A 15,936-nucleotide genomic window follows, 5' to 3' on the forward strand; every position below is an offset into this window, starting at 1 on the left:
ACGCACCCATCCCTCTCCATTACTAAAGTGAAAGTCACAGAATTGTGGTCACTATCTCCAAAATGCTCCCCCACTACCAAATCTATCACTTGTCCTGGTTCATTACCAAGTACCAAATCCAATATGGCCTCCCCTCTGGTCGGACAATCTACATACTGTGTTAGAAAAGCTTCCTGGACACACTGCACAAACACCACCCCATCCAAACTATTTGATCTAAAGAGTTTCCACTCAATATTTGGGAAGTTGAAGGCTGGGAACAGACCAAGCCTGTGTGGAATATAAGGAAAGTAGGAAGGAACTTAAGCAAGGAATCATGAGAGCTAAAAGGGGTCACGAAAAGTCATTGGCAAATGGGGTTAAGGAAAATCCCAAGGCTTTTTACACGTACATAAAAAACAAGAGGGCAGCCAGGGAAAGGGTTGGCTCACTGAAGGATAGGCAAGGGAATCTATGTGTTGAGCCAGAGGAAATGGGCGAGGTACTAAATGAATACTTTGCATCAGTATTCACCAAAGAGAAGGAATGGTGGATGTTGAGCCTGGCGAAGGGTGTGTAGATAGCCTGGGTCACATTGAGATCCAAAAAGACGAGGTGTTGGGCGTCTTGAAAAATATTACGGTGGATAAGTTCCCAGGGCCTGATGGGATCTACCCCAGAATACTGAAGGAGGCAAGAGAGGAAATTGCTGAGGCCTTGACATAAATCTTTGGATCCTCACTGTCTTCAGATGATGTCCCGGAGGACTGGAGAATAGCCAATGTTGTTCCTTTGTTTAAGAAGGGTAGCAAGGATAATCCAGGGAACTACAGGCCGGTGAGCCTTACGTCAGTGGTAGGGAAATTACTGGAGAGAATTCTTCGAGACAGGATCTACTCCCATTTGGAAGCAAGGGGTCGTATTAGCGCGAGGCAGCACGGTTTTGTGAAGGGGAGATCGTGTCTCACTAACTTGATAGAGATTTTCGAGGCGGTCACAAAGATGATTGATGCAGGTAGGGCAGTGGATGCTGTCTATATGGACTTCAGTAAGGCCTTTGACAAGGTCCCTCATGGCAGACTGGTACAAAAGGTTTAGTCACACGGGATCAGAGGTGAGCTGGCAAGATGGATACAGAACTGGCTAGGTCATAGAAGGCATAGAGTAGCAATGGAAGGGTGCTTTTCTGATTGGAGGGCTGTGACTAGTAGTGTTCCACAGGGATCAGTGCTGGGACCTTTGCTGTTCGTAGTATATATAAATGATTTGGAGGAAAATTTAACTGGTCTGATTAGTAAGTTTGTGGACGACACAAAGGTTGGTGGAATTGCGGATAGCGATGAGGACTGTCAGAGGATACAGCAGGATTTAGATCGTTTGGAGACTTGGGCGGCGAGATGTCAGATGGAGCTTAATTCGGACAAATATGAGTTGATGCATTTTGGAAGGTCTAGTGCAGGTAGGGAATATACAGTGAATGGTAGAACCCTCAAGAGTATTGGCGGTCAGAGAGCTCTTGGTGTACAGATCCACAGGTCACTGAAAGGGGCAACACAGGTGGAGAAGGTAGTCAAGAAGGCATAGGATTGCCTTCATTGGATGGGGCATTGAGTATAAGAATTGGCAAGTCATGTTGCAGCTGTATAGAACCTTAGTTAGGCCACACTTGGAGTATCGTGTTCAATTCTGGTCGCCACACTACCAGAAGGATGTGGAGGCTTTAGAGAGGGTGCAGAAGTGATTTACCAGGATGTTGCCTGGTATGGAGGGCATTAGCTATGAGGAGAGGTTGAATAAAATTGGTTTGTTCTCACTGGAATGAAGAAGGTTGAGGGGCGACCTGATAGAGGTCTACAAAATTATGAGGGGCATAGACAGAGTGGATAGTCAGGACTTCCGGGTGCGGCGATGACCAGCTGAGTCGCACGTTTCGGCAGCTCCCTGTGAAACGGACTTTTGGGCTCTTGATAGGAGCCCCAACGGCAATTTTAACGGCTGAAAACACCGTGCGGTAAACCAGAAGGGTGTTCCCCCTGGACACGGATGGAAAAAGGAGAGGAAAGTGGCCGGATTGCAGCGGATCCTTTGGAACAACGGCAAGGAAGGCAAGCAGAAACCAAGATGGCGTCGGAAGGTGGCAGTTTCATATGGGGCCCTGAACAACAAGAGTTTTTGAAACGCTGCGTGGAGGAGATAAAAAAGGAAATGAAGAAAGAGTTGTTGGCCCCGATATTACAGGCGATTGAAGGGCTGAAAGAGGAACAAAAGACCCAGGAGCAGGAGCTTCGGGTCGTGAAGGCGAAAGCAGCAGAGAATGAAAACGACATACAGGGCCTGGTGGTGAAGTCGGAGATACAGGAGGCACACCAGAAACGATCTGTGGAGAGGTTGGAGGCACTGGAAAATAACGCAAGGAGGAACAACTTGAGGATTCTTGGCCTTCCTGAAGGTGTGGAGGGGCGGACGTCGGGGCATATGTGAGCACGATGCTGCACTTGTTAATGGGAGTGGAGGCCCCGACGGGTCCGTTGGAGGTGGAGGGAGCATACCGAGTTATGGTGCGAGGACCGAGAGCAGGAGAAGCTCCCAGAGCCATAGTGGTGAGATTTCTCCGTTTTAAGGATAGAGAAATGGTCCTTAGATGGGCGAAGAAAACTCGGTGTAGTAAATGGGAGAATGCGGTGATCCGCGTCTATCAAGATTGGAGTGCGGAGGTGGCGAGAAGGAGGGCGAGCTTTAATCGGGCCAAAGCGGTACTTCACAAAAAAAAGATAAAGTTTGGAATGCTGTAACCGGCAAGACTGTGGGTCACATATCAAGGGGGGCACCACTACTTTGAGACGGCGGATGAAGCGTGGACTTTTATTGTAGAAGAAAAATTGGAATGATTGGACTACGAAAATGAACGTTTGGACAAAGTGGTGGGACGAGTGTGGGGGGGGGGGCGAAGAGGGATTGTATGATTAATCCTGCGGTATGGTAACTTTTCTTTCTCCCACAGGTGGTGATGGGGGGAGGTGGGGAGGGAGAGGAGATGGGGCGTTGGCCATGGGAGGCGGGGCCGAGGGAGAGGCGCGGGCTTGGTTCCCGCGCTATGATAATTATGGCGGGAATAGAGAAGCAGGAAGGAGGGGGCGCCGCACGGGGCGAGCCGTGATCACGGGGGGAAGCCGAGGTCAGCCAGAGTTTGCTGACTTCTGGGAGCAACATGGGGGGAGTAATTACGCTAGCGGGGGGTCTAGCGGGGGGGGGGGAGGGGGGAATTACTGGGTTGCTGCTGCTGGGGAAAGGGGGGAGTGGGTGCGGGAAAGGATGGGCGGGGGGGCACCGTCTGGGAGAAATACAGCCGCGTGGGAACTGGGCGAGAAGCTGGAAAAAGATGATGGCTAACCGGCAAGGGGGGGGGGTGGGAAGCCCCCCAACTCGGCTGATCACGTGGAACGTGAGGGGGCTTAACGGGCCGATAAAGAGGGCACGAGTACTCGCACACCTTAAGAAACTTAAAGCAGATGTGGTCATGTTACAGGAAACGCACCTGAAACTGATAGATCAGGTTAGGTTGCGCAAAGGATGGGTAGGGCAGGTGTTCCATTCGGGGCTGGATGCGAAAAACAGGGGGGTGGCTATATTAGTGGGGAAGCGGGTAATGTTCGAGGCAAAGACTATAGTGGCGGATAACGGGGGCAGATACGTGATGGTGAGTGGCAAATTACAGGGAGAGATGGTGGTGTTGGTAAACGTGTATGCCCCGAATTGGGACGATGCCAATTTTATGAGGCGAATGCTAGGACGCATCCCAGACCTAGAGACCGGAAAGCTGATAATGGGGGGAGACTTTAACACGGTGTTGGAACCAAGGCTGGATAGGTCGAAGTCCAGGACTGGTAGGAGGCCGGCAGCAGCCAAGGTGCTTAAGGATTTTATGGAGCAGATGGGAGGGGTGGACCCGTGGAGATTCAGTAGACCTAGGAGTAAGGAGTTCTCGTTTTTCTCCTATGTCCATAAAGTCTATTCACACATAGACTTTTTTGTGTTGGGTAGGGCATTGATCCCGAGGGTGAGGGGAACGGAATATACGGCTATAGCCATTTCGGATCATGCCCCACACTGGGTAGACTTGGAGATAGGGGAGGAAACAAGAGGGCGTCCACCCTGGAGAATGGATATGGGACTAATGGCGGATGAGGGGGTGTGCTTAAGGGTGAGGGGATGCATTGAAAAGTACTTGGAACTCAATGACAATGGGGAGGTTCAGGTGGGAGTGGTCTGGGAGGCGTTGAAGGCGGTGGTTAGGGGGGGGCTGATATCAATAAGGACACATAAAGGGAAGCAGGAGAGTAAGGAACGGGAGCGGTTGTTGCAAGAACTTTTGAGGGTGGACAGACAGTATGCGGAAGCACCGGAGGAGGGACTGTATAGGGAAAGGCAAAGGCTGCATGTGGAATTTGACTTGCTGACCACAGGCACTGCAGAGGCACAATGGAGGAAGGCGCAGGGTGTACGGTATGAATATGGAGAGAAGGCGAGCAGATTGCTGGCACACCAATTGAGGAAAAGGGGAGCAGCGAGGGAAATAGGGGGGGTGAGAGACGAAGATGGAGAGACGGAGCGGGGAGCGGAGAGAGTGAATGAAGTGTTTAAGACATTTTATAAAAAATTGTATGAAGCTCAACCCCCGGATGGGAGGGAGAGAATGATGGAGTTTTTGGATCGGCTGGAAATTCCCGCGGTGGAAGAGCAGGAAAGGATGGGATTGGGAGCACAGATCACGGTAGAAGAAGTGGTGAAAGGAATTAGGAACATGCAGACGGGAAAGGCCCCGGGACCGGACGGATTCCCAGTTGAATTTTACAGAAAATATTTGGACTTGCTCGCCCCGCTACTGACGAGGACCTTTAACGAGGCAAAGGAAAGGGGACAACTGCCCCCGACTATGTCAGAAGCAACGATATCGCTTCTTTTAAAGAAGGAAAAGGATCCGCTACAATGCGGGTCCTACAGACCAATCTCCCTCCTCAATGTAGATGCCAAGGTCTTGGCCAAGGTAATGGCAATGAGAATAGAGGAATGTGTCCCGGGGGTGGTTCATGAGGACCAAACTGGGTTTGTGAAGGGGAGACAGCTGAACACGAACATACGGAGGTTGTTAGGGGTAATGATGATGGCCCCACCAGAGGGTGAAACGGAGATAGTAGTGGCGATGGATGCCGAGAAAGCATTTGATAGAGTGGAGTGGGATTATCTGTGGGAGGTGTTGAGGAGATTTGGGTTCGGAGAGGGGTATGTTAGATGGGTGCAGCTGTTGTATAGGGCCCCAGTGGCGAGTGTGGTCACGAATGGACGGGGATCGGCATATTTTCGGCTCCATAGAGGGACAAGGCAGGGATGTCCTCTGTCCCCATTACTGTTTGCACTGGCGATTGAGCCCCTGGCGATAGCGCTGAGAGGTTCCAAGGGATGGAGGGGAATACTTAGGGGAGGAGAAGAACACCGGGTATCTTTATATGCGGATGATCTGCTACTATATGTGGCGGATCCAGCGGAGGGGATGCCAGAAATAATGCGGATACTTGGGGAGTTTGGGGATTTTTCAGGGTATAAATTGAACATGGGAAAGAGTGAGCTGTTTGTGGTGCATCCAGGGGAGCAGAGTAGAGAAATAGAAGACCTACCGTTGAGGAAGGTAACAAGAGACTTTCGTTACCTGGGGATCCAGATAGCTAAGAATTGGGGCACATTGCACAGGCTAAATTTGACGCGGTTGGTGGAACAGATGGAGGAAGATTTCAAGAGATGGGATATGGTAGCATTGTCAATGGCAGGGAGGGTGCAGGCAGTTAAGATGGTGGTCCTCCCGAGATTCCTTTTTGTGTTTCAGTGTCTCCCGGTGGTGATCACGAAGGCTTTTTTCAAAAGGATAGAAAAGAGTATCATGGGTTTTGTTTGGGCCGTGAAGACTCCGAGAGTGAGGAAGGGATTCTTACAGCGTAGTAGGGATAGGGGGGGGCTGGCACTACCGAGCCTAAGTGAGTATTATTGGGCCGCTAATATTTCAATGGTGAGTAAGTGGATGGGAGAGGAGGAAGGAGCGGCGTGGAAGAGATTAGAGAGGGCGTCCTGTAGGGGGACCAGCCTGCAGGCTATGGTGACAGCCCCATTGCCGTTCTCACCAAGGAACTATACCACGAGTCCGGTGGTGGTAGCTACACTGAAGATTTGGGGACAGTGGAGACGACATAGGGGAAAGACCGGAGCACTGGGGGGGTCCCCGATAAGAAACAACCATAGGTTTGCCCCGGGGGGAATGGATGGGGGATATGGAATGTGGCAAAGAGCAGGTATAACGCAATTGAAAGATCTATTTGTGGATGGGAAGTTTGCGAGTCTGGGAGCGCTGACCGAGAAATATGGGTTGCCCCAAGGGAATACATTCAGGTACATGCAATTGATGGCTTTTGCGAGGCAGCAGGTGAGGGAATTCCCGCAGCTCCCGACACAAGAGGTGCAGGACAGAGTCATCTCAAAGAAATGGGTGGGGGACGGTAAGGTGTCGGATATATATAGGGAAATGAGAGACGAAGGGGAGACTATGATGGACGAACTAAAAGGGAAATGGGAAGAAGAGCTAGGGGAGGAGATTGAGGAGGGGATGTGGGCAGATGCCCTAAACAGGGTAAACTCGTCGTCCTCGTGTGCCAGGCTAAGCCTGATTCAGTTTAAGGTATTACACAGGGCACATATGACTGGAACACGGCTCAGTAAATTTTTTGGGGTGGAGGATAGGTGTGCGAGGTGCTCGAGAAGCCCAGCGAATCATACCCATATGTTTTGGTCATGCCCGGCACTACAGGGGTTTTGGATGGGGGTGACAAAGGTGCTTTCGAAAGTAGTAGGAGTCCGGGTCGAACCAAGCTGGGGGTTGGCTATATTTGGGGTTGCACAAGAGCCGGGAGTGCAGGAGGCGAAAGAGGCCGATGTTTTGGCCTTTGCGTCCCTAGTAGCCCGGCGCAGAATATTGCTAATGTGGAAAGAAGCCAAGCCCCCGGGGGTGGAGACCTGGATAAATGATATGGCGGGGTTCATAAAGTTAGAGCGGATTAAGTTCGTCCTAAGGGGGTCGGCTCAAGGGTATACTAGGCGGTGGCAACCGTTCGTCGAATATCTTGCGGAAAGATAGATAGGGGGAACAAAGAAGGCAGCAGCAGCGGCCCAGGACTTGGGGGGGGGGGGGGGGGGGCGGGGGTGGCCTGAGACAAGGCAGTTGCCAATTAGGGCTAGTTTTTATTTTTTGTTATTTAATATTTATTTATTTGTTGTTGTTTTTGTTTAAATTTAAAAAAGGTCATTATTATCTGTATTGTTACAATGTTGTGTAAATGATGCACAATGTACTGTGTTGGTTGACCAAAAATTTTCAATAAAATATTATTTAAAAAAAAAAGAGTGGATAGTCGGAGACTTTTTCCAGGGTAGAGGGGTCAATTACTAGGAGGCATAGGTTTAAGGTGCGAGGGGCAAGGTTTAGAGGAGATGTGCTGGCCAAGTTTTCGATACAGAGGGAAGTGGGTGCCTGGAACTCGCTGCCGGAGGTGTGGTGGATGCAGGGACGATAGTGACGTTTAAGGGGCATCTTGACAAATACATGAATAGGATGGGAATAGAGGGATACGGACCCCGGAAGTGTTGAAGATTTTAGTTTAGACAGGCAGCATGGCCGGCGCAGGCTTGAAGGGCCGAAGGGCCTGTTCTTGTGCTGTACTTTTCTTTGTTTTTGTTCTTTGAAGTCACACATGACTACTATCCTGTGACTTCTGCACCTTTCCAAAATCTGTTTCCCAATCTGTTCCTCCACATCTCTGCTGCTATTGGGGGGCCTATAGAAAACTCACAAAAAGATGACTGCTCCTTTCCTATTTCTGACTTCAACCCATACTACCTCAGTAGGCAGATCCTCCTCGAACTGCCTTTCTGCAGCTGTTATACTATGTCTGATTAACAATGCCACCCCCCACCTCTTTTACCACCCTCCCTAATCTTATTGAAAAATCTAGAACCAGGAACCTCCAACAACCATTTCTGCCCCTCTTCTATCCAAGTTTCCATGATGGCCACAACATCGAAGTCCCAAGTACTGATCCATGCCTTAAGTTCACCCACCTTATTCCTGATGCTTCTTGCGTAGAAGTATACACACTTCAACCCATCTCCGTGCCTGCAAGTACTCTCCTTTGTCAGTGTTACCTTCCCCACTGCCTCACTACACGCTTTGACGTCCTGAACATTGGCTACCTTAGTTGCTGGACTACAAATCCAGTTCCCATTCCCCTGCCAAATTAGTTTAAATCCTCCCGAAGAGCACTAGAAACCTTCCTCCCAGGATATTGGTGCCCCTCTGATTCAGATGTAACCCGTCCTGCTTGTACAGGTCCCACCTTCCCCAGAATGCGCTCCAATTATCCAAATACCTGAAGCCCTCCCTCCGACAACATTCCTGCAGCCTCGTGTTCAACTGCACTCTCTCCCTATTCCTAGCCTCGCTATCACGTGGCACCGGCAACAAACCAGAGATGACAACTCTGTCTGTCCTGGCTTTTATCTTCCAGCCTAACTCCCTAAACTCGTTTATTACATCCACACCCCTTTTCCTACCTACGTCGTTGGTACCGATGTGCAGCACGACTTCTGGCTGCTCCCCCTCCCCCTTGAGGATCCTGAAGGCACGATCCGAGACGTCATGGACCCTGGCACCCGGGAGGCAACAAACCATTCAAGAGTCTCGCCCATGTCCATAGAACCACCTGTCTGTACCTCTAACTATTGAGTCCCCTATAACTAGTGCTCTCCTAATCTCCGCAGGTGAAGTCAGCAAGGACACCGGTGGTCTCCCTTACCTTGAACATTCTGCAGGAGGAACATTCCACTGCCCTAGCTGCCATCACCTCTACTTAGTCTCCCAGTAAAAAAGAAGGAAAATAAAGTAAATAGCTTACCTGCTCACAGCACTGAGTCTTTTTTTTTTTAGTAAGAAGTTTTACAACACCAGGTTAAAGTCCAACAGGTTTTTTAGGTTAGAGGAGGAGGGGTGGTGGGGGACACTACACGTGTAGTGTCTCGGGTTTCCTCACCGTTCAAATTTATTGGGTAATACAAACCTTTCCAGGTCTCCCCACGGCCAACTTCCGGTTTTCTGCTGCACTGAGAAAAATAAAGCTCCGATAAAGTAATTTAAAAATCAAAAACTCAGCTTACCTTCCAGCTCTCCCCTCCAAAAATCGCTCCCCTCTCTGCCCGCTCCGCTGGACTGAATGGTCTTCTCCTGCACTGTAGGTATTCTACTAGATTGCTGTCAAAATCCATCTGCCCTGAGGAAGGAGCAGTGCTCCGAAAGCTAGTGATTTGAAACAAACCTGTTGGACTTTAACCTGGTGTTGTCAGACTTCTTACTGTGCTCACCCCAGTCCAACTCCGGCATCTCCATATCATAAAATCCATCTGGTTCACAATGACCTTCAGGGGAGAAAATCTGCCATCTTTACCTGTCCTGGCCTCCATGTGACACTGGACCTACAGCAGTATGATTAAGCCTTAATGGTCCTCTGAAATGGCCCAGCAAGCTGCTCAGTAGTAGGTGGCACAACATTGCCTGCTGAAGGGCAATTGGGGACGGGCAATAAATGCCAATTTTCTGCCCACAATGCTCCTATCCCAAGAACAAATTAAAAACAGTTGCTGCATTTGTTTTCATCACATCAATGGTAAAGTTAAATTTATTAATACGGATGTTCTGAGAATTTACCATATAACTGCATCTTGAATGTTGGCTATGGAGTGGAGCACCAAAACTCTCCTGTTTGGTTTCATTGCATACATTGATATTTGACAGCTATAGGTAGGGAGCTGCACTTAATCTTGACCTGTGTGCTTCTTAATTATGTCCCCTAAACCACTGTTCTCCTTTGTTCGCTGTGCAGATTGAGATCCTGATGTATTGCCAGCTGAAAAGTAGGCAGAAAATGTTGTACCAGGCTTTGAAGAACAAAATTTCCATTGAAGACCTACTCCAATCATCTATGGGAACCACTCAGCAGGCCCAGAACACCACCAGCAGCCTCATGAACCTTGTCATGCAGTTCCGCAAGGTCAGTGCTCTCCATTGTTCATGTCCTTCAGCTTTCCACTTCCCTCCACTCTCCCATACATCAGACCTATATTAAAAGTGTTTTTGTCCAACAAAACTAACATCTTCATGCAGCTCCTATCATATTTTACCATTGTAAATTCCAAACTGCATATTTGTATTAATCTACCTGTGTGAACTAATGCCATCATGGGCAGAAAGGTGGAATTAGCATGTCACATGTTGATGGATTGGCCACGCTAAGGGAGGGGTTGCTAGGCTAAATTTGAGAGTAATGTAGAAGAGCTTCATTTTCCTGCAACACAGTGCAAGCAAAAATTCTTATTTATCAATAGGGGCAAGAAAAAGAAACGCCTGTTTCAAGGAGAAAGTCAGTGATCTTAGCAAATTAAGCAACTGAGCTCTTGTAGTGGCCTGTTTAAGGGGTAGGCTTTGCGGTCCATGTGATTGGCTCGCAACCAATCGTGCAGGAGCGTGCAAATGCTGACCAATAGAGAGAAAGGGCAGGGCCCTGGGAGCAGGAGTTCGGGCAATGTGGACCCCGGAGCGGGAGAGTCCAGACCTATCCAGCATTGCTCTGTGCCCGAATGTAGTTGCCTTTGCCGACTGTTAATAAACTCTTTTCAGTTGCTACTGGAAGTGTATTGTTTCGAACCTCTACATTGGCGACAAGGTAAACAGTTCAATTGCTAGTCTTTAGCTCAGGATTTGAATGGGGAAAGGAAAAACCTCTATAGACAGTAGAGAATCGGAAACCTTCAACAGTCGCACCCAAAAAGTGAGTAAGATACCAATGCTTGGAAATTTAGAATCATTCGACCGGGGGGGGCAAAGGCTAGTACATTGAATGGCTCTGCTATTTCTTCACAGCGAATGAGATAGCAAGGGATGACGAGCAGAAGGTGATAACTTTTGACAGTTTGTGGACCTCAAACCTACAACTCAATAAAAAATGTGCATCCCCAGAGGCTTCTGACTGGAAAATTTTTGACTAATTATCTACATTGGTCAAGAAACATTTAATCCAGGCCCTTGATCATCCTACAGTGGTTTAAATTCAACTCTGCTGTTGGGGACCCAGAAGAGTACATCTCTCCCGGCCCAGGTCACCGTCCATGTGGAGTTTGCACATTCTCCCAGTGTTTGCATGAGTCTCACCCCCACAACCTAAATATGTGCAGGGTAGGTGGATTGGCCCCACAAAATTGTACCTTAATTGGGAAAAAAAGAATTTGGTACTTTAAATTGTGGTAGTCCATTTGTTCCTTTGTAGCCAGGCTCTGCCAAATGACCGATCACTGTGTTCAATGCAGTGCTCAGCGATATGTTGCACGACCGCCTAGTTTATGAGATCAACAACCTCAGCATCCAGAAAAAACTCCTGGCTGAAACTTATCACTTTAGACACAGCGATTGAGACAGCTCAGCCGACGGCAGGTACCGAAAAAGGTGGATCTGAGCTCCAAAGCATGCCAGACAGGTAAGTGAATCAGTTGTGGGGCATAGGGTCACGAGAAGTCCCTGCAAGACAGGCACGAGGGAGAATCAGACACAGTCCTCAGGACCAAATCAAAGTCTCAGCGAACTGGGAAAAGAATGGATCATCACGAAGTCGATTGTATTTGGTGTGGAGAAGATCACCCCAGGATGCTTGCTGTTGTCGCGCGTTTGTGTGTTTCCATTGTACACAAAGAGGACATATCCAGGCTTTTTGGCGAGCAAAGCACACCAATGCAAAACAAAACAGCAGCAACAATCCACAAGACCACTGAACTAAGTAGAGAAGAGCTCTGAGGAGGAACTCAAAATTTACCATCTGAATGTTGTCTAAGTAATTAAGACAGCCCTAATCGAAATAATTCTGCAAGTGAATGGAAGACCCGTGAACATGGAAGTCGTTACTCAGGCATCAGTTACAGTTGTGGGGGAGGAGACATTTGATTATATTCGAGAAGGGCCACCGACCTTAAATTGGGTAGCATGACCAATCTGTCCACCTATATGGCCACAGCAAATATCCCAAGAAATCATCTTGGCGGGGAACTTGACGGTTTCTTCTGGACATCTACAGAATTGGTCTCAGCGAGATCCACTATTATACACGGTGAAACAGATGATACGAACAGGTTGACTCCAAAAACAGTCTGAACAGTTGAGGCCCGACTTAACCCGAGGGAATGAACTAACCTGCAAGGATGGAGTAATTCTTTGGGGCTCTCGAGTCGCTGTTTCACCCTCAGTGCGGGAACCCCTCTTGCAAGCATTACACGGTGTCCATCCGGGCCAAACAAAGATGAGGATGTTGGCTCGCAATTGTATCTGGATGCCTCGAATTGATAAAGCTACTGAGGAAGTGATATGGCAATGCATTCCCTGCCAGACTCCGCAATCGTTACCTCCTTTGGCCAATCTCCATCCCTGAGAGTGGTCAGATTGCACATGGACCAGAATGCATGTAGAATATGCAGGCCATTTCTTGGGGCAAATTTCTTGTCGTGATTCACACTCATTGCAAATGGCTGTCCATACAGGAGCCATGGCCTCGGTGGCTACGGTGGATGCATTCCGTGGATATTTGCCATTTGCTGCCTACCAGAACCATTGTGTCCATTAAGGGAATCCCTTTTACTGAGGACAATTTCCAACGTTTTTATTCAGGCAAACAAAATCGGGCAGTCCGGGTCGAGAGAAACTCCTATCTGATCACCACCTTCAACGCTTCCCACAATATGGGGGAGGAGATCTCACCCGTCCTATTATGCTCCACATTGTTTCTTATAGCCACCTCTATCCTTTCACAGATCCCTCTTATCAGCCAACAGCCCCACATCTAGAACCCACTGCAGCTGCTGGGAACCCCCTTGTTCCAAGTGGAGGTCCACCAGGTGCAGCACCTGGTCTGACACCACGATTATTCTGTCCCCCCACAAAAAATAATCAAACGGTGCCTTAGGCAACACTTTCACAAATTCTGCATCGTCCCAGTTGGGGACCTATATATTCAGCAACACCAGCTCCAACCTCCCGCTCACTATCAAAGGTGGTGTTCATCTTCCACAGTGCCTTGCTCCATATCTCCTCCTCCAGTATTGGCACCACCTCCTCCACCCATTTAGCTTTCCACCGAACTGAACTCTTCCCCGACGATCCGTTCGTACGTGCCGGATGTGCTGCCCCCATCTGACACCAAGCAGGAGAAAATCCTCTCCTATAAGGATGATATCTGCACCACTGGTAAATCCGCGAACATTCTCTTCACAAAGCTCCATACCTGGAGGTACCTAAACACGTCCGAGCCTGCCAACCCAAATTTCGCTTTCAATTCCTCCAGGCTGGCAAACCGCCCTACCAGGAATAAATCATTAATTCTCTCTCCAGCCCTTTCTCTTTTCATGCCCCAAATGTTGCGCCCAGCCTTGCCGGCTGAACTGGTGGTAAGCACAAATGGGAGCCAGCCTTGAGGCTACCCCCAACGTAAAACGCTGGCAGAGTTGCCTCCATATCTTTTAATGTGGACACCACCACTGAGTTTGCCTAGTACCTTCGATTTACACCGTTACCAATGCCCCCAAACTTGTCCATCTGTATCACCCAGACGCCATCTGAACCCATAGAGATCCCGGATCCCCGTACCACCCCAACCCTCCGATTTGGCCGCCAGTAATAATGTAGCAGGCTTGGTAGCGCCAGACCTCTAATTGTCTGTCCCTCTGAAGGAACCCCCTCCCCCCTCCTAATCCCGGGACCTTACCCACTCAAATAAAGCCAGAAATAAGCCGCTCAACCCTTTGGAGAAAAGATTAGGCAGGAAAGCCAGGAGACACTGAGATAAAAACAAAATCTCGTACCCAGGACCAAACCCAAATTTCTCCAATACCGCAAAGAGGTACCCTCACTTAACTTGGTTGGATGCCTTCTCCGTGTTCAATGACACAATTATATCCGCTCCCAGCCCGGTCGCAGGGGTAGCACCACATTCACCAACCATCTCACATTGGACGGCAGTTTCCGTCCCATTGCAAACTCTGTCTGATCTTCTCCCACTACCTCCGAAAGGCAAGGCCTTAATGCTAACACCTTTGCAATAATTTGGCAGTTACATTTAGCAGTGAGATCAGGCGATGTGACCCACGCTCTGTGGGATCCTTATCCTTTTTCAGGAATAGAGAGATGGACGCCTGCCCCAGTGTCTCTGGGAGGGAACCCCGCACCAAGGAGTCCCTAAACATGCACAATAACAATGGACCCAACTGATTTGCAAACTTCTTATAAAATTCTGCCAGGGATCCTTCCAGTCCCCGGTGCCTGCATGTGCCTCAACACTATCTGAACCTCCTTCAGGCCCAGCAGTGCCTCCAGATCCTCCCGCAATTCCTTCCCACCTTGGGAATCCAAAATGCTCAGTTAGCCTCAGGCCCTTCACTCCCTTTGGCAAACCCACCACTCTGAGATTCAGGCACCTTGACCCGTTCTCCAGATCTTCCAACTTTAGCCTTTGAGCCCTTATTCCTGTCTATCACGAGCAGCATTTCTGCTTCCAAAAAGGCAAGTGGGAGTGCATGAACCTCGACCAATTGAGAAATCCCGGGGCCCTGGGAGCAGGGACCTGGGCAGCGTGGACCCCAGATCTGCAGAGCTGAGACCCATCCAGCATTGCTTTGTGCCTGTATACATTTGTCTTTGCCTACTATTGATAAACCTCTTTTAGTTGGTACTGGAAGTCTCCAATGTGCTGTCTTGAACCACCACAAAGCTCCACATTGTGTCTCCAGGGCCTCATTGACATGTCCATTTTCTGCTGGACTGCACACAGATTTTCATTTAGAGATGGAGAACAAAGCAGTACAAGCAAAAAGATTGAAGAGAGACAGGACAGCAGCAGTTTGGCTCCCTATTTGTTACGCTGATGCTGCATGTCGAGTGTATTTCTCGATAATCTTTGTGGGCAACAATGTTCATTCAGAGTACACCCTGCACCATCAGCTTTTCTCCATAGATATTACGATCCTGGACCAGACCAGACCCCAACAGTATCTAGGCTACTGGACAGAAACCCCAATATTTGATTTTAATTTTGTAAGACTGTGAGGAAAGAATACCTCGCTCCTGGAGTGATTTCACACAAAATTGGGTTATGCTATATTAAAACAAACGTTATTACTAACACAGTATTAAAATATATTTAAGTCACTAAGAAAATTAGCTTACAATTACCCCTTAAATAATGCTAATGAATACAGTGGCGCAATAACCCTTAACTGTTATCTTTATTCCCACTCAAACAACAAAACCATCTCCGCTTTCAATCCACTTTCAAATACAGTTGTCACTCAGGAATACCTGCTGCACAGAGATGTTCTTTGGATACTCTACTTTGCGAAAGAAAGATCTTTTGATACTGCTTTAAAAAAGAGACCTGAATCCTGTCAGAACCATGCAGAAACTCTGGCTGTATTTCTTCAGAAGCTGCTTCTCCGCTTGTTTCAGCTCACCTTTTTGCTCACATCCCAATCTAAAACTTAACTATGAAATGAAAATTGAAAAATGAAATGAAAATTGCTTATTGTCACAAGTAGGCCTCAATCAAGTTACTGTGAAAAGCCCCTAGTCGCCACATTCCGGCGCCTGTTCGGGGAGGCCGGTACAGGAATTGAACTGTGCTGCTGGCCTGCCTTGGTCTGCTTTAAAAGCCAGCGATTTAGCCAGTGTGCTAAACCAGCCCCTTAACTGTTTTTCTACAAAATGTCTGATACCGTAGCTCCTCCCCTTAATTACATCATCTTACCAAGCTAGCACACAATGCATCTAACTCACTGGGG

General features: G+C 48.6%; 1 protein-coding gene across 5 annotated transcripts in view; it reads left to right on the forward strand.

Annotated features, from left to right (window-relative positions):
• Positions 1–15,936, forward strand: part of ino80 (INO80 complex ATPase subunit) — a 415,492-nt gene that overhangs the window by 190,293 nt on the left and 209,263 nt on the right. For all 5 annotated transcript variants that reach the window (XM_072486849.1, XM_072486876.1, XM_072486859.1 and 2 more), the window contains exon 20: positions 9,951–10,118. In XM_072486849.1, coding sequence (XP_072342950.1) covers positions 9,951–10,118 — 168 coding nt within the window. The remainder of the gene's footprint in view (positions 1–9,950; positions 10,119–15,936) is intronic.

This window comes from Scyliorhinus torazame, chromosome 2 (genome assembly GCF_047496885.1).
Source record: "Scyliorhinus torazame isolate Kashiwa2021f chromosome 2, sScyTor2.1, whole genome shotgun sequence".
NCBI lineage: Eukaryota > Metazoa > Chordata > Chondrichthyes > Carcharhiniformes > Scyliorhinidae > Scyliorhinus > Scyliorhinus torazame.